The sequence below is a fragment of the Cotesia glomerata genome, unplaced genomic scaffold (assembly GCF_020080835.1).
Source record: "Cotesia glomerata isolate CgM1 unplaced genomic scaffold, MPM_Cglom_v2.3 scaffold_27, whole genome shotgun sequence".
Lineage (NCBI taxonomy): Eukaryota > Metazoa > Arthropoda > Insecta > Hymenoptera > Braconidae > Cotesia > Cotesia glomerata.
This window is the reverse complement of record NW_025403218.1, coordinates 14,753-31,763: the sequence shown is the minus strand read 5'-3', so window position 1 is coordinate 31,763 and position 17,011 is coordinate 14,753. Positions and strand designations below refer to the sequence as shown.

At 29.7% G+C, this 17,011-nt stretch overlaps 4 protein-coding genes and 2 long non-coding RNA genes across 10 annotated transcripts; 3 read left to right on the top strand and 3 right to left on the bottom strand.

Annotated features, from left to right (window-relative positions):
* The first annotated feature begins 18 nt into the window (after window positions 1-18).
* LOC123274248 (JNK1/MAPK8-associated membrane protein) lies at window positions 19-1,996 on the top strand. Of its 2 annotated transcripts, XM_044741813.1 has the most exons (5): window positions 19-109; window positions 179-977; window positions 1,054-1,223; window positions 1,291-1,367; window positions 1,433-1,996. In XM_044741813.1, the coding sequence occupies exons 2-5, from the start codon at window positions 532-534 to the stop codon at window positions 1,646-1,648; spliced, it is 909 nt and encodes a 302-aa protein (XP_044597748.1). In that variant the 5' UTR covers window positions 19-109; window positions 179-531; the 3' UTR covers window positions 1,649-1,996. The 2 variants fall into 2 exon arrangements, with proteins under 2 accessions (XP_044597748.1, XP_044597747.1); XM_044741812.1 differs by having other exon boundaries at window positions 21-977.
* Window positions 1,718-4,967, bottom strand: LOC123274237 (neutral and basic amino acid transport protein rBAT-like). Of its 2 annotated transcripts, XM_044741798.1 has the most exons (6): window positions 4,429-4,967; window positions 3,010-4,179; window positions 2,647-2,870; window positions 2,298-2,303; window positions 2,024-2,173; window positions 1,718-1,925 (listed from the first exon to the last, which is right to left on the bottom strand). In XM_044741798.1, exons 1-6 carry the CDS (start codon window positions 4,678-4,680, stop codon window positions 1,844-1,846), a joined length of 1,884 nt encoding a protein of 627 aa, XP_044597733.1. In that variant the 5' UTR covers window positions 4,681-4,967; the 3' UTR covers window positions 1,718-1,843. The 2 variants fall into 2 exon arrangements, with proteins under 2 accessions (XP_044597733.1, XP_044597734.1); XM_044741799.1 differs by lacking the exon at window positions 2,298-2,303 and having other exon boundaries at window positions 4,429-4,966.
* A 1,138-nt stretch (window positions 4,968-6,105) lies between these two features.
* Window positions 6,106-8,418, bottom strand: LOC123274247 (UDP-xylose and UDP-N-acetylglucosamine transporter). Its single transcript, XM_044741811.1, has 5 exons — window positions 8,227-8,418; window positions 7,839-8,055; window positions 7,437-7,751; window positions 7,213-7,364; window positions 6,106-7,098 (listed from the first exon to the last, which is right to left on the bottom strand). The coding sequence occupies exons 1-5, from the start codon at window positions 8,301-8,303 to the stop codon at window positions 6,855-6,857; spliced, it is 1,005 nt and encodes a 334-aa protein (XP_044597746.1). The 5' UTR covers window positions 8,304-8,418; the 3' UTR covers window positions 6,106-6,854.
* A 505-nt stretch (window positions 8,419-8,923) lies between these two features.
* LOC123274240 (cytochrome P450 4c3-like) lies at window positions 8,924-13,993 on the bottom strand. Its single transcript, XM_044741801.1, has 8 exons — window positions 13,624-13,993; window positions 11,929-12,126; window positions 10,416-10,598; window positions 10,236-10,305; window positions 10,030-10,156; window positions 9,711-9,947; window positions 9,466-9,628; window positions 8,924-9,390 (listed from the first exon to the last, which is right to left on the bottom strand). Exons 1-8 carry the CDS (start codon window positions 13,820-13,822, stop codon window positions 8,999-9,001), a joined length of 1,569 nt encoding a protein of 522 aa, XP_044597736.1. The 5' UTR covers window positions 13,823-13,993; the 3' UTR covers window positions 8,924-8,998.
* LOC123274256 lies at window positions 9,483-13,737 on the top strand. Its single transcript, XR_006511471.1, has 6 exons — window positions 9,483-9,640; window positions 10,408-10,564; window positions 10,902-12,128; window positions 12,226-12,769; window positions 12,963-13,558; window positions 13,631-13,737. It is a non-coding gene; the product is annotated as an uncharacterized LOC123274256 (long non-coding RNA).
* LOC123274255 lies at window positions 13,831-15,916 on the top strand. 3 transcript variants are annotated; one of them, XR_006511468.1, is made up of 5 exons: window positions 13,831-13,966; window positions 14,062-14,720; window positions 14,814-14,997; window positions 15,063-15,210; window positions 15,326-15,916. It is a non-coding gene; the product is annotated as an uncharacterized LOC123274255 (long non-coding RNA). The 3 variants fall into 3 exon arrangements; XR_006511469.1 differs by lacking the exon at window positions 13,831-13,966 and having other exon boundaries at window positions 14,267-14,359; window positions 14,461-14,720; XR_006511470.1 differs by lacking the exon at window positions 13,831-13,966 and having other exon boundaries at window positions 14,267-14,359; window positions 14,405-14,720.
* Window positions 15,917-17,011: the final 1,095 nt, after the last annotated feature.

Genomic DNA, 17,011 nt, shown 5'->3' with positions numbered 1-17,011 from the left:
TATTCCATTATTACGCCGTCGATCAGCGCATGTGTTTATTATATCAAAGAAAACTCAAAATATTCGTCTCAAGCAACGGAGGATTTAAAATTTTTTTTCTTTTACTCAGGTACTTTATTGATAATACAGTTTGACATTTAATTTTATTCAAATAGAGTGATTGAATAATTATTTTCAGCTGATGGTGATAAAACTTTATTCATTTAAAACTCACTTGTCAGATTGACAAAAAAAAGATTTCACAATAATTATTGTGATGATAATAAGTGATTAATAATTACTTAACCTACAATATTTGTTATTCTCAGAAAATAAATACTCCGATTTCGTGTCATTGATTTTTAACTCCAATATTGACGAGATCTGAATTATGAGTTGACTGTGATAATTGGAAAAATGTTGATATAAATCACTAAACCTTCGAGAGTTGGTCGATGTATATTAAAAGCTCTAGAATTGGTAAAATTTTGTAAAAAAAAAAAAAAAATAATTATTACTATTATAATGATCTAAGATAATCAAACACAAATCATGAATTTTGTCGAGCGATGTCCGGGTATGTATTGTGGTCGAGAGTTATTGTCTGATGGAAACTGGACAGACTGTGGTGCATGTCCTCGAGGGTTTCGTACCAACTCATCGTCAGCATGTGTACCTTGTGATGAAATGCCAATTTTTTACGACTGGCTGTATTTAGGATTTATGGCATTACTTGCACTAGTATTACACTGGTTTTGCATTGATATGGTAGCTTTGAGGCGTAACATACCTAAAGAAGTTATTGTTATTCATCTGTCAGCTTTATTAGAGATTGTTTGTGCATCACTGATTACCTTACAAGTGACTAATCCAGTTGGAAGTTTTGAAATAAGATCATGCAGAGCCAGAAAGCTGTCTGACTGGTATACTTTGCTGCATAATCCTTCTCCAAATTATGAGAATTCATTGCACTGTACGCAAGAAGCTGTGTATCCATTGTAAGTATTTATACTTATGTAGATATTTGTTTTATTATTTATTACTCATTAATTAATTAATCTAATTATTTTTTAGGTATACAATGGTTTTTATTTTTTACTCTCTCAGTGTTACTATTATGATATTGATAAGGCCATTAATCGTAAGAAAATTTTTACCTAAACAAGGTAAATATTCTATTTATGCTGCTCTATATTTCTTTCCTATTCTCGCATTGTTACATGCCGTTGGAGGTGGATTAATATGTAAGTATGTTTATCTTTATCATTAGACTGATAAATAATAAATTTTTAATTCTTCTTTATTTTACAGACTACTCATTTCCATATATCACAATAATTTTATCAGTCTTATCAAATGCAGCGCATTTTGCATTTAAATTAAACCAGGTAAATTATTAATTATTTGTAATTATTATTAACCTTGTTTTTTCAAGAACAAATTAATATTTCAGACTATGAAATCATTATTATTCAGTTCAATATCCGATGTAAGAAACGTTATTGTAATCCTTGGACACTGGTTGTTACATGGATACGGAATAATGGCAGTAGCAACATTACGTGGTGTAAATATTCATCCTATGATGCTTCTTTTAGTACCTTTACCAGCACTTTTCTACATACTTACTGCAAGGTTTACTGATCCCCATAAACTTCATGCTGAATAATGTACCAAGTAATTTAGGATAGGACTTTATTTATTATTTGTTGTGTTTTTTAAATTATATTTAAATATATAAATTTTATATTAATGCTGTGGTTAATATTTTATTATCATTTTGGCTAATTAAATATACTTGAGCCACAAATTTGAGTAAATGCATTTATATTATCATATGGTATTCGAATATCACTCATGAACACTAATTCTTCTTTTCTGGTACGAATGACAGCACCAAAGTACTCTTCTTGGATAATGGAATTTTATCCGATGGATATTGTGCTCTAAAAAATAATAAAATTATATTTATTTTATTTTAGATCTTTTGCAAATAAAAATTAAATTAAATAGAATATTTAATTATCTTGTTTTCATTACTTACGGAACGTCTGTTGAATTTCCAGCGTAATTTGCACTGTAAGCAATTACGTTGAGGTCTGCAGGTATTGTATCCAGCCCCGAAATATCAATAACTATATCTTGATCAGAGCTTTGATACGCCACAAGATATCCCGGCAATCCAAACCTTACCCTATTGAATTATTTATTTTATTAAAACTTTTCAATCTAATTATCAACGACTAAGCGAATTATATTGTTTAGTGTTAGTATTTATACATCGCACATGCATGTTAGTGAATAAAAAATAAACTCACCCATTCCTAAACCACACAAGGTGCATGAAACAAGGCAAACAAACGATTAATATTAAAATATAACCCTGATAAATAGTCATTATCAACAATTAAAATTTAAATAGACATGAATTTTTATTAAAAAGTACACAATGATTCTTTGATAATAATTGTTGATAAATCGTGAGAAGAAAATAACTCAGGATACATCCAATTGAGTCAATTAAATTGATTGATCACGTGATGAGAATAATTTAAATTATCACCGCCAGTACCCATAATTCAATGATATTTTGTTATTAAAAAACTCCACCACCCGAATTAATTAAAATCCAACCAATAATATTAAAAGTACATTGCAATAAGTTACCTGACGTATGCGAAGACTGTCTCATTAATAACATGGCTTGAGAAATTGCCATATAAAAATTGGTCTTCGTATCGAAGAGCTGCTAGTGTAGAAAAGTGTTTCTTTGCTGGCAGTACGTCGTTTAGTTTTAATATTGGTGTCCCTGGTAAAAGTAGTGACATCAATATTATACTATCTGCTATGTCTGGATTCATCCGGCTCCTCAAAGGTTTCTTGCCATTGATCTGCAAAATGAATTTATTTATTTCAATAGAAGTATTTTTTTATTTTAATTATCAATCCATTTTATCCATCAGGTCATACAATAATAAATCACATACGACCTTTTGCAATTTTAATCATTAAAATAATAAAAATACTCACATCCCATCCTGGCCAAGAAACATTAACACTTGATATCCAAGATGATATGTCAGTCTTCAACGCTTGAGCGCTAATACTGGCATCAGCTTCTCTGAAGAATTGAGAATTCTGTGGAAGGTCAATAACCCTCCGGTTTTCATTGAAGATCGTCAGAGTATCATTTTTAACATCATCTGACATTGTGAATAGTACGTCTTTATTACTTTCATTAGTATTAATATTATCACGCCATTGCTTAATAACTTTAATATTGTCTACGTGGTCTTTGGTACGAGCGTGAGAAAGATAGTTGTAATCGTCTTCATCAATGACAACTTGATAGCCCCGTTGTTCATCACGGCGGTCGGGATCTTCAATCAAGTAACGCGTGTTACCAAGACGGAATCCTTTAATACCAATATTCAGCCAGAATTTGAAGATATTATTAAACTCTTCAATAACTTTAGTATTATTAAAGTTCAGATCCGGTGTTGATTCGTTGAATTGATGTAAATAGTATTGCTGACGAATATCATGCCACTTCCAAGCTTTACCATTATAAACACTCAGCCAGTTGCTAGGTTTCAAAACCTTACCCTCAGAATCAATTTTACCATCAGCCCACACATAGTAATCAGTGTATGGTTCTTCACGCCTAGCAGATTTTTCAAACCACTCGTGCTTCATTGATGACTGATTCGGATCAAACTCAAGCACTACATTTATCTCTCGGGTGTTAGCTGAGTCGACCAGTTTTTTAACGAAATTAACGTTACCAACTCGAGGATCAATGTCAATGAAATCCTCCGTGGCACTAGAACCGCCCTTCAGAAACGAGGAAAGTGAAATAACTTTCACATGCTCGTGTTTTAATTGATCTAACATACTTTCGATGTCTTCAAATAATTTCCCACTGACATCCTCTGGCTCCAGTTGAACAATTGGGCTCTTTTCCCACCATTTTTTAGGCGTTGGTGCTTGACACTTTGGAGCCAGCACTATAATTGCTACTGCACCGAGCAACATAGCAACCCACAGCAGCCAAAAAGCGGCAAATAACATCCATCTTAGCTTAACCCAAAATGGATCATCAGCGTACATCATCAATTCTTCTTTACTCAAACCCGCAACTTGTTTTTTTACTTGCTTCATATCAATTTTTGCATCTCCGTTTTCAGAGATAAATATTACCTAAAAGTAAAAATAAATAAATTAATAATCATAAATTTTATCGAACTTAGATGATGCAATCAATACAGTTGAACTAAAGAAAAAATAACCTAAGAATAGATTTATAAAAAATGTAACATTTCATAAACTTGAAAAAAAAATATACGACTATTGATTGTGATACTGTAAAGACTTCAATCATCTATAAATAAATGTGCAATAAACGATTAAATAATTAAAAAAAAAAAAAAAACTAATTTTTTAAATTACCTCAGATGCGTTTTTCGTCGGCTCAATATTTGATTGTTCATTGAGCATTTTCTCATTAGCCTCATCTCCAACTTCACCTTCAGCATCATTTTTTCCCATAGTTACTGTTGGAGTTGAACTAGAGTTAGTTTTGTCTTGTTGACTATCGACTACTGCACTGTCCTCAGGCAATGCCTTGTACGTGGCAACTGAACCATTGGTAGTATTATTCACCTCAGGCGCACTCTCTAAATTCAATTTCCCTCTCTCCATTATTGTATAATCTTCAAGGACACTTTTAAATGGATATATAAAGACACTGCGCTTCGCAGAGAATTATTTAGATAATAAAAGATTCCTCGCGCTCACATACGCTGATTATTTTTTTCATGAATAATATGCTGCACTCGCAAGCGCTCTATATTGACGCTCTCACTAACTGCTTACTGCATACTGCATTCTAACTTACATTCAAACTGATAATTATTTTCACTCACTTACTTGCTACGCCAATGAATTGGCGTTTAAAATAAAATGTAAAAAACAATAATTGTTCTTTGCGCAATTTTTAAGATTAGGGAAAAGTATTTATATTTTTCAGGAAACAATTCTGACAAATACAAAATATTTTTTTTCACAGTTGTAAATATAAACTACTAAATTAAATGAAAATGAAGTTAATCGACATCTAAAAATTGTTGGAATTTTTTTTGTTGAAAAAATTATTACAAAAAAATAAAAAATAAATTTTCATTTGTAACAAATTTGAAAAACTGTCAGTGCAATTTTTTAAAACCATTTTTTAGATATATTTTAATAAATGAAAAAAAATTAAAAACGTCGACTAACTTTAGTATTATCTGAATTGAAACTTTAAAAACTTCCGAGTAACTTGATACTGCTTAATGATTTCGTCGCCGATGATTTAGTATTTATATTACTCTATAAATGTAAATTACACAAGAGGGGGTTATTTGTGTTATGATAAACTTAAAATTTTTCCTGTCTGCATTTATACATGTTAATATTTTAGATTGGTATTTGATCAAATGTGAAGCTGATAAAAAAATAGTGTGAACAAATCATAAATAACTCATTATGATACTTGTAAAAATAATTTATATGATTGTTCTAAATTTTAGTTAAAAAAAAATGCACAGATAAAAAAGTTTATTACTTCATTAATTCATAAGATATTTAACATACTATTTTTACTGTACACGTTTTATGGTAATATGAAGAAAAAATTTATTTCTTAATAACTTAAGTGTACTTGAAATTATTTATTTTTCGTTGTTACTCTAATTATTCGTCATCGTCATCATCATCATCGTCGCTTTTAGGGCACATTGTTTGGATTAAGCAAAAATTACATATTATTAAAAGAATAATCACTACAATTAATGATGACCAAAAGACCCAGAATAGAAATAACCGAATTTTAATCCAACATGGTCTTGCTACAAAATAATCGTAATCTTCACCTAGTTCTGAAAAAATAATTTTTTATCAAGTATTTTTTAAGGACATTTTTAAATAAAAATTACTTCACTTACCACTTTTAAAAATTTTATACTTTAAATCATCATAACACAACCGATGATCAAGTAAATGAAGTCTTTCATTATTCCACATATTTGATAATTAAGATTAATATTATTTGTTTTAAAAAAACTGTTAGTAAATATAAAATAAATATTTCAATGGTCGAAGAAAAATTTATTTAAAATGAGTTTTATTAGTTTAAATTAAAAATAGCGTTCATGTCGCTTCACAATTTTACTAGACACTGAATACACCCACAAAGGAGTATAATAAAATGATATCCTATCACAATATTATGCATTGATAATATACAATTAAGAATTAAATATTAAAATTTGAATAATCCTCTCAACAAGCATCACCTGTTTTTTTTTTTTAAATCTGCCTCACATTGACTTATATGTATTTACAATCAATTATTCATTTATTCTATTACGGTTTGGTAAAAATAGTTATAATCCTTTCCTACGGACGTAAATATACAATCTGTTCTATAAATAATTATTACTGATTTTTTTTTCTACTTCTTTTGTTTCAAATAAAAAAAAAGTATATACAAATACATCATTAAAATTTTATTTTTATGTTGATAATTGCACCCGCAGTGCGCTAGTCAATAAATAAAATAAAAGTATCGATTGTTTACTGAATATGCAGTGGCAAAAGAGATAATTCGTTTTAAAAATGAATAATACGTGCATAGAGGTCGACAATGATAACGCTTCTTCATAAAGTTGATTACTCTAAGGTTGTATTAAAAGAGCTTAACTCAATATAAATACTAAATGTTTAACATTTTTTGCACAATGTCAAAAATTACTTATTGCTTGTCTAAGTTTGTTATCATTTCATTTAAAAAAAAAAAATTCTATTAATTCTATGGTCTATCTACAGTAAAAAGTTTATTGCACCTTTTTCGTCTCAGGCCCGCTTATACTTTGATGTATTTTTGGCACAACTTCAGTAAAGATAATAGTCCCTAAAAAGACTAAGGATGTACCAATCCAATGGTAAATGCTAAATGAATTTTGGAAGTATAATATTGAAAATAATAATGAGAAAAATTTACGTAGTGTTACGACTAACGTTACTGTCAATGATGAGCATTCTGTTGTCAGCACAAACACCGAGCTGATGCACATGTATCTGATATATTTATTAAAGAAAATATATTGTTGTCATTAGTATTGTAAATGAAATATGCCTTGTCATAGTGACAATTACTTTCGACGCGATAAAGATTATTACGTAAAAGGATACTGTGTTAAAACATTCCCAATGAGGTATACAATACTCTTTGGTGCAGATAATCCAAGAATTGGGATCAATAATGGGTCTGATTTTAATGCCAGTTGTGCGTGGTCCCATATATTTGAACTTAGCGTCAAGAAAAATGGAAGAGGTAGTAAATGCTGCAAAAAATAAATAGATAAATTAATAAAAAACCACTCAATGGCAAATTATTGCCAATTAAATTTACTTACAGTATAATACAGAGCTTCGTATGGGTGTTTACCGTATTTAGCGTATAATTCTTCTTGGTACAAACCCATTCTAGCAGAAATAAACAGTGCGACAGTCAATAATGCGATTCCAACACTCCACCAAAATAAAATTTCCATTTGTGTGGGCGGGATGGCATCCTTAACCATTTTTTGGGTTGATTTAACTTCATTGCCGCTTACTATTGTACATATTATTATCCCCATAGTTATCATAAATACTGAGAGGTATTTGCTGAATACGTATTTCTTCTTTAGAATAATTATACCCATTATCATGTTAGCTATTAAGGAACCCTGTGACAATATTTTGTAAATATTATTATTAATACTATTAAAGTACAGTAGTTTTTAAAATTTCATTGATGAATTCTGGATCCTTACCGCTCTGAATATCATGTGGAGAGGCATCGGTATATTAAAGTCAAATGCATAGTTATTGCAAACACTTGTTATAAAAAACATAAAAACCAGTATCATATAATCCTTGATGCCTATTCGAGGTCTTACAGTTCCAAACTTTGATGTGAATATAAAACCTTCTAATGATATTAGAAGGAATTGTGAAAATGTTATTAGGTTTCCACTACCAGGATCTTCTCTGTAAAATAAATAAAAAATCAAACGATTGCTTAATATGTAAATTACAATAAATCATGCTGTATTATTATTATTTTTATATGCAGTAAAATTACGTCATACAAAAACATTGTACTTCACCATATCATAAGCTTAACAATTGGAATTATGAATGATAAATAATTGTACTTACTTTACTAATAATTCGAGGAAGATTACATTTGTACAACATCCTAAAAATACTAAACTTATTGCAGCAGCTACTTTCATTTTGTAAAAATAAACTAATATAAAAAAAGTCTAAGTATATGCTTTAAAAAATATTATAACCTACAAATGACTCGAACACGAAGCAAGATCGCACGAGACTGACGTTGAATGTTGACGTTGTGGTCGTGACGTAGCTCAATTTTTTTAATATTATTATCGCACACGCGCAAATAAGAAAATTTTCATGTAACGAATGATATAATTTCACTTAATAAGTATAGAATAAGTTAAAAAAAATCTTAAGGGTTTAAAAGATTATCTTCAGGGTTCACTTTAATTTCTTTATTTACTTAATTATCACAAACTAATTAATTGTACAAAATTAACGATAATTATTATATATTATGAAATTGCATTGATGTTCTAATATCAATTACTTATATTAAATAAAAAAATAATTAATTTGAGTTAACAATTAAAAAAAAAACATTACTAACTAATTGTATACATTGTCAATTAAAATTAAAGGCACAATTTACTATAAAATATAAAAATAAAATAGTGCTATTAATTTATTTATAATTATCTATGCAGTTCATCACTGAGTGTAAAATTAAATTTTTTAAATATACTAAGCACTTAATAATTAAGAAATTTAAAAATTGGTACAGTAACAATAAAACAAAAATTAATACTCCGATTTACTTATAAAATAACAATATAAATATTATACTTATGGTAATTTAATAATAAATTTAATCCTCTTTCGTTTTAATATCACTTTCAGATATCACGGTTGACGTATTATCATTTTGTCTCGGTGAAATTTTAATACGTATTCCATACTTATTGATAAGAACTATCGAAGAAATTAATCGAAGTTGATCCGGACTATCCATGGATTCAATTTTGTAAGCACGTAGTATCGACAAAATAGATACTTTGACTACCATAGTAGCAAATTTCCATCCGATACAGTTCCGTGATCCTGCACTGAATGGAATGTATGCAAATGGAGGTGGTTTTGGAGTATTTGATAGAAACCGTTTTGGTTGGTATGCTTCAGGGTTTGGAAAATATCTTGGATCTCGGTGAAGCATGAATAAGTTTATTAATACTGTTGATCCAACTGGTATGTTATGATTCACTGTAAAATAATTAAATAGTCAATAATTGATAGATAAATATCCAATAAGATCAATATAATAAAAATAATACTTACTTAATTTAATAGGATTATAAATTTGGCGAGCTATTAAGGGCGCCACTGGGTACAGCCGCCAAGTTTCTTTGATGCACGCTTCCAGCCATGCTAATTTATTTAAATTGTCCATCGTTAATTCATTGTCGCCAATAATTGCTTCGAACTCATCGATTATTTTTTGCTGCAGCATAAAGTATGTCAATTAGTTATTTAATTTATTTACTTTTAAATTAACGTAAAAGAAAAATAATTTTTTAAATTACCTGATACTCTGGATGGCGCCCCAATGCATACAAAATCCAAGAAATACTCATCGCAGCAGTATCATGTCCGGCAAACATAAAAGTGTTGACCTGATCTCGTATGTCCGAATCCGTCAGGCCGACATTATTTTCTGTATAATCGAGCAGCAGATCAAGTAGAGCTTTTTTATTATTAATCGGTTGATTGAAATTACTATCGCGATTAGTCTTCCATTGAATTTTGCGTTCCAATATTATCTATAATTATTTATCATATATTAATTATTATTTTCCAATAATTTACGTTAAAATAAATAATCTATTACTTATAAATATTTACATTGTCAACAAAGTTGTGAATTGTTTTCAATGCTTTGTCATGTTCTTTGCCGAGTGAAGTTAAATTGAATATCGTATCATTAGCCATCCAAATATTTGTAAACCTCATTTGGATAATTGACGTCATTCTAAATAATATAATTATATTAAATATTAAACATCTTCACTCATTAAACTTTACATAACAAATTTTCAAAGAATACTGACTTCTCAACTGACGAAACATAGTCATCTTCAAAATTAACTTGTGAGTTAAGATGATATCCCATGGTCGTTTCTACAATTACAAAAATTTATAAATTAATTATAAAAGTATTAAAAAAATTAATAAATTAATTATATAAGCATTAATAAACAAAGATAATTTTTTGTTTTTCAGATTCTTACCGCAAACTATATCCAACGCAGCACGTTTAGCATAAGGTACAACATCAAACACATTGTTAGCTTCAGCTTTTAGAGAAGAAATCAGAGTTGTCGTTTCACGTACAACCGATTTCAAATACTGTTGCTGTAATTCGTTATGAAATGTGGGTGTAAGTAATTTTCGTAGTGTTTGCCAATGGGTTCCTAGAAAAATAACAGTTCAATTGACATCACATATTGTTTATTTATCACAATGTAAATAACAGTAAACAATTTACAAATATAAGAAGAAAAACAATTCAATAAATTTATTTTTTTTTATACTAAAATTATCATAATTGTTGTTGTTTATATTGTATTGATTGAGAATTATTTCAATCAAATACAAATTGTTGAGCAAAGTGTGACCTCGATATTGCACGTGGACTTGAATTAAAAATAAACGAACCGATCGCGTGTTGGTAATCCTAGACACTTATTAATAATGTAAACAATTTTTTTTTTAAGGACAATTAGTCTCCGGCTGATTGAAAAAAATATAAGCGATCGGATGAGATCTGAAACAAGCCTCCTGTCTACTGGTTTCAATTCAGGCATTGACTACTACACGCCCGGTCTAAATAAAAAAAAATATAATAATTTCAAGATCACAAAAACTCGATTTTTCTAGATTCGAGCAAGCGAGACCTGATTTTTTTTTCTTCGTTGTAACAGTAATATAATGAGGGTCAAATCGACAATTTCGCCAGGTCATCAATATGATTATTGATAATTTTGGTAACTAAAAAAATGTTTTAATAATAATAATTGAGGTAGCCAAAAAGAAAGGTAGCTATTATCAGAATGTTCATTTGAAAAATTGATATACCAGCATTGAAAATGCCGGTCATTAACGTCTGGACACCTGGTTAACTTCCCTCTTTCTCTGCTTAAAAATCTTTCGCCCAAGGCTACGCAAAATAGTTGTCGCGATTATCTGAATGTACACTTTTGAGGTAGACGAGTCAAAAAGATCCTGATGGACAAAAAATTCTAGCAAGCCCGCCGAAAAATAACCAGTAAATTAATATATTTGAAGGACACTTGACTTGTTGAACTTCAACGGCAGTCCGATTGATAAATAAGAATAAATAAATAAATAAATAAAATTTATGCATAAATATACAAAAATTTAAACAAATTATGTTTTTAAATTTCCTGCTCGGCAACCAATGATTAATAGCAATAATTCATATCATAGTTTTTTTATATATCAATTATCAACAACTACTGTAGACGAATGTTTTTTTTGCGATAAGTAATCAGTAATCATTTATTTATAAATATGCAAATCAATTTGTCATAAATCAGAAGAAAATTCAGTACTAGCTTAAGCAAAATGAATTTTCTTTAAATAACTTGTAGATCAGATCGTTTGAGATAAAGTTAACAATAATAACATCAACAGCAATAAAAAAAAATAAGTATGAAGAAAAGAAGTTGAAGAAAAAAGAAGCTCAAGGTAATGGAGTATGACAATAAAATATAAACTTACCAGTACTCGTGACAAGGCCATAACCAAGCCAGGGTTTCAGATAAGAATACTCCAAACTCTTGTCAATGTGAATACTGCTACTCAATAATGGCTGGACATCTTCAACCCGGTAAACAAAAACAAAAGGTCTGGGTCCAACCCACAGTAAATAGATGTCACCAAATTGTTTACCCCACTCGAGGAGTTTCCGAAAAAACTCTGTAAGTAAAAAAATTAATATTATTATTATTAATGAATGAATGAATGAATGAATGAATAAATTACTGATTGAACTAATAAAAATTTATTTTATTGCAGATTGAAGAAATTAAGGTCTTAATAATTAAGGGAATTGAGGCTTATGGATATTGATAAGATGAAAGTGACATTTAAAAAACTAAGGGTAAAGAAGAAATGCTATAAATATATATTAATGCCGCGTGATGATGGGAACATAAGAATGCATTCTCGCTGCATAGGTCGTTGGCTTAGAATGCCTCGTGCAAGAATCCAAGGCATCAAGTAGGCCTTCAATAATAATAATAATAATAATAATAATAATAATAACATCATCAAGAACAACCTATCTCTATCACTTGCAGCAATTAGGTGGTATAAGTTACTTGTCTTCCTCCTCGGCCTCGTCGACGGTCGTCAACGCTGTGACGATGACCGACAGTAGCATCACCACCAGTTACAGCAGCAGCTTAGCTATATGTATGCTGCACGTGCCATTATTCACTTGCATTCAACAATAGAGAAAGAGATGACAATAATGCAAGTGGAAAAAGGACAGACAGAATGCGGCCATTGACCGGAAAAAATCTTGGGCATTTTTGCAGTAGAACTAGCTGCATCCAAGGTCTATCTATTTTTTTCACCGCCTTTAAAACTCCACGTGTTAATTTATTTTTTATGCCTGAAAATACATTTTATTTATTGGAGTTTAGCCGAGTTTTTAATCTGCCATAGAATTTTAATTACAGAAGAGAAGTAAACTTGAAAGAAAAAAATATAATTTTACATACTAAAAAAAAAAATGAATTTTTGTGCAGAAACGAGGACACAGAAATTGAAAGTAAAAGTCGGGAGTTGCATAGAAGATATCAATGGAGACTCAGAATGAGAAGAAAAGAAAATAAAGGAAATACTTTGTAAGAAGTGTGTCTCCTCCCTTACACCGATGGTACAATATTTGCCGATGGAAAAAAGAAGATTCGCATTTATGATTACTCAGTAATGCATACCAACCGACCTCGACCTGATTCTTCATCTTATTCTCATTCTTTCTATTATTCTTTTCTTCTTCATGTCATTTTATTTTTTATTGTCTCTTTTCTCTTTCTCTTCCTCTTTCATTTTTATTTGTATTATCATTCATTGACTCTCATACGCCTTTCTTCCTTTGCCAGTCAATTATTACCCGTACACGTGTCTCCGCCAGATGACGATCATGTTGCTACTGACGATAATGATGATCATGATAGTGATGATGAAAAAGAAGAAGAAGAAGAAATAAAGTCGATTGACCCTTAAGGCATGTAATATGAGAATAATATTGGACGGACGGAAATTTCATTGCATCACTCCTTTGTACTGGGTGCTTTTACTCGGTGAATTGGGGCTCATCTCGTTGCAGTACTTACCACGGGTATAATTTTTCCATTTAAAACTTTCACATTTCAATTACATTAAAAAATGTGCTTACTGACTTACCTTCCAGGCTACAATTCAGCTGTACGGCGTTTCCAATTAATGGCAGGGCCACTGGTGACGGCACATTTCTCAATGAATAAAGAAATTTAGTTCTTTTTATAAATAACGACAAAAACACGACTAGTAAACTCAACAATAAAATAAATGTTACCCAAGAACCCGTAAAAGGTACAAATGTACTCATACTCATAGCTACCATATCAACAAAAAAAATTAAATAATTAATTAATGATGAAACTAACCGCAGTGATTACCAATGCTGTATTACTTTTTTTATTTCTCGAAACTCTCTTCGACGGAAACAAAATTCGTTATCACTCGGCACGTGACAATCAAATTAACAGTAAGATGATTAATCAATAATCACTCTTTCTTAACTTTTTAATTTATTTGTTTAAAATATCGCAATAAATAACAAGCTTTTTGGTTAATTTTTAGGATACTTCCCGAAAACACTTGAGAAGAAATAGAAGGTGTGTTAGTATCACTTGTCAAGACTAGACCACCGAAGACTGATGCTACTCGTAGTCTCCTCTCGCGAAGATATCGAGGATACTCTGACTTGGGATTTTTATTATCTTACACTACCCAAGTGGTGGTGTGCGAATGCCCACACCACTTCTCTTGACGATCCTCCGGGCTCTGCTCGAGAGATTGGTAAACTGAGTGAGTTAAAAGATTGCAAAGTAAGTGAGTGTGTGACAAAGACGAAGAGGAAGAATAATAAAAAAATAAAGTAATAATAAATAAATTTATATATCTTATATATATTATATTTAAGTATATGCACACTTATGGATCAATCTATCTACTAGTACAATATGCAATATACTTCAGCGGATACGTTATTTTGCGATGGATGTGCTAAAAGACTGCCCTTATATACGAAGAAGAAGTAACCCCCCAGCATAGCTACCGGACGCTGGTTTGCTTCTCCACCAATAGAATGATACACGTGGAAACGATGACCGAGTCTCTGTTGTTTGCTGGTGTGCTGTTTGAACTTCCAACGTCGTCGTCGTTGCCGTTGTCATTTGCAATCGCCCACTCTTGAACAGAATTTCCATATCGAGTTTGATTGGTATCTTTTTTGTCGGGTATTATTCATTTTTTACTTGACATCAAATATATATTTCATAATATTTTAAATGTCTATCATAATTGTAATACATACATTAATTTATTTTTAGGTATTTATAGGAGATGCAACGGAAAAATGGAATTTAATTTAAGATCCAATAATTAAGCGTGTGTTAAATTTACCACCGTAGATCCTTTAAATTTGTATTCTTCTTTCGTTATAGGCAATATGTGACACTTGGAAATAGTGAACCGAGGTCGTCCAGTCTCCTAGTGTCCATCTCAAATCACCGTGTGCGTCTCAATAATTTTTTTTAATATTTTTTTTGATTTTATTTAATACTTTTTATACGTCATAGTGATGAGACTTGGCCGTTATCTAATTCTCGTAACAGGGCTAGCATGAAAACAAGGGACGTCGTTGCCAATTCTTTTTTTTTTTTTATTTATTTTATCATATTACACCTGGGTCAACTAATATCACCTTGCGGATCCAATAATTTTCAGGTAATATATATTTAATACTATAACTATTAAATTATTTTATAGCCAATAATTTAATTTATAATCTTGATATTATTATTATTATTATTATTATTATTATTATTATTATTATTACCAGGGTATTGAATAAACCCATGGCGCCGATATTTTAATCAAGGTAAACGGCAGTATAAATTTATCTGAATCGCATGTTAAATAGGCTTCTTTTAAATTATGCCTTGTATGAAATTACTCTAATTAACTGTCCATAAGATACAAGATCCAGAATATAAGAAGAAAGCTAGTTGAACAGAGTGTGAAAAATATATTAGGGCGCTAGAAGCTACACTAGATCTTCACTTGACCACGTGCGCGACCTTTCAAGAGCAAACCAACGCACACTTGTGCTGTCGTATGTATAAATAAAACAAATTAAAAAACAATTGGAGAATAAAATGTACGGCGGAAAGTCACGCGAATTTAATTATTATTTGTCATTAATATTAATGTGTATTGCGTAATAGATAAACTGGTTCTTTTTTTGGAAATACCAAAAGTGTAATACCGCCAATTGAGACACACCTTAAAAATACATCACATGCACAGATGTATTTTTACCGGTGCAGAAGAAAGCGGCATGTGTAATTTTCAATGAGGAAAAAGGAAATCCGTTTTATTGAAATAGTTAGACATAAACTTTTATTGAAGAAATTTAATCTTTGATTATTTGAATTAAATTAAAAATTTATAAATTTATATCACACTAAAAATTTTTCTATTTTAGAATTATTGAGGAAATATAATTATTAATTGCTTTTTAATGTTTTAACTTTTGGATTAAATAAATAGAAAATGTAAACAAAAATTTATTATTGAATTAAATAATTTTATTAATTTCCTATTTTATTATCAAATCGGTGTAATTTAATGAATGTTTATATATTTAAATTAACATCGACTTCAATTTTATTATCATACATCAATTAGATTTAATTCTTAATATGAGATATGAATTGATAATATTAAAGTATAGTTGATATATATCTAAATTAGCGGGTTTGAAAAAAAAAAATTGATACTCACTTAAGATGTCTGAAATATTGAATGAACCAATTGATTGAGATTCCACGTGTAGAAAAAAATGAGGAACAAATTTAAACAGTATTTAATCTATTAGTAAGTGCGAAGAATTCTTGACACGTGTTGTCAAGTTTTTTTTTTTTTTGTTGGCGGTTTTAAAAATATCCGTATCATATTTCCATTATTAATGAACCTTGATATTTCTTCTTTAAAAAAATTTTTTTATTAGAACAAGACAAGACAACTTATATGTTAATGACAGCATATTATCGATATTTAAGATTAATAAAACCAATAACATTTAATCTTTTGGCTATTTTAGCGAATCCGCCATTAAACTTTAGATTAATCTGACCTTGAATTTTTGCATTCGCTTCATCTTACACGTGTAAGCTTATACAATATATTATTAACAATCTCATCAGATGAAGAGTTAATAAAAAGAAAAAAATTTGGCGCGTGTTACCTCAAGTATAGATTTATAATAACGCGTAATTATATTATTTAATCAGCAGTCATGTGCCCGTACTTCAGGTGTTATCTAATAATTTATCAAAATTTTTGAGGAATATGTAAATTTACTGAATTTTTATGTAATTTTCAAGAGTATAATCACTTTATTATAATTTCATTGAGTTTTAGTCTGTTAGTTGGGACTTCCGAAATTATAAATGATGTTGATGTAATTTTAATTCCATCATAATTCTTGGAGATAAAATAGGTTATTAAAAATTCTTAAATTATT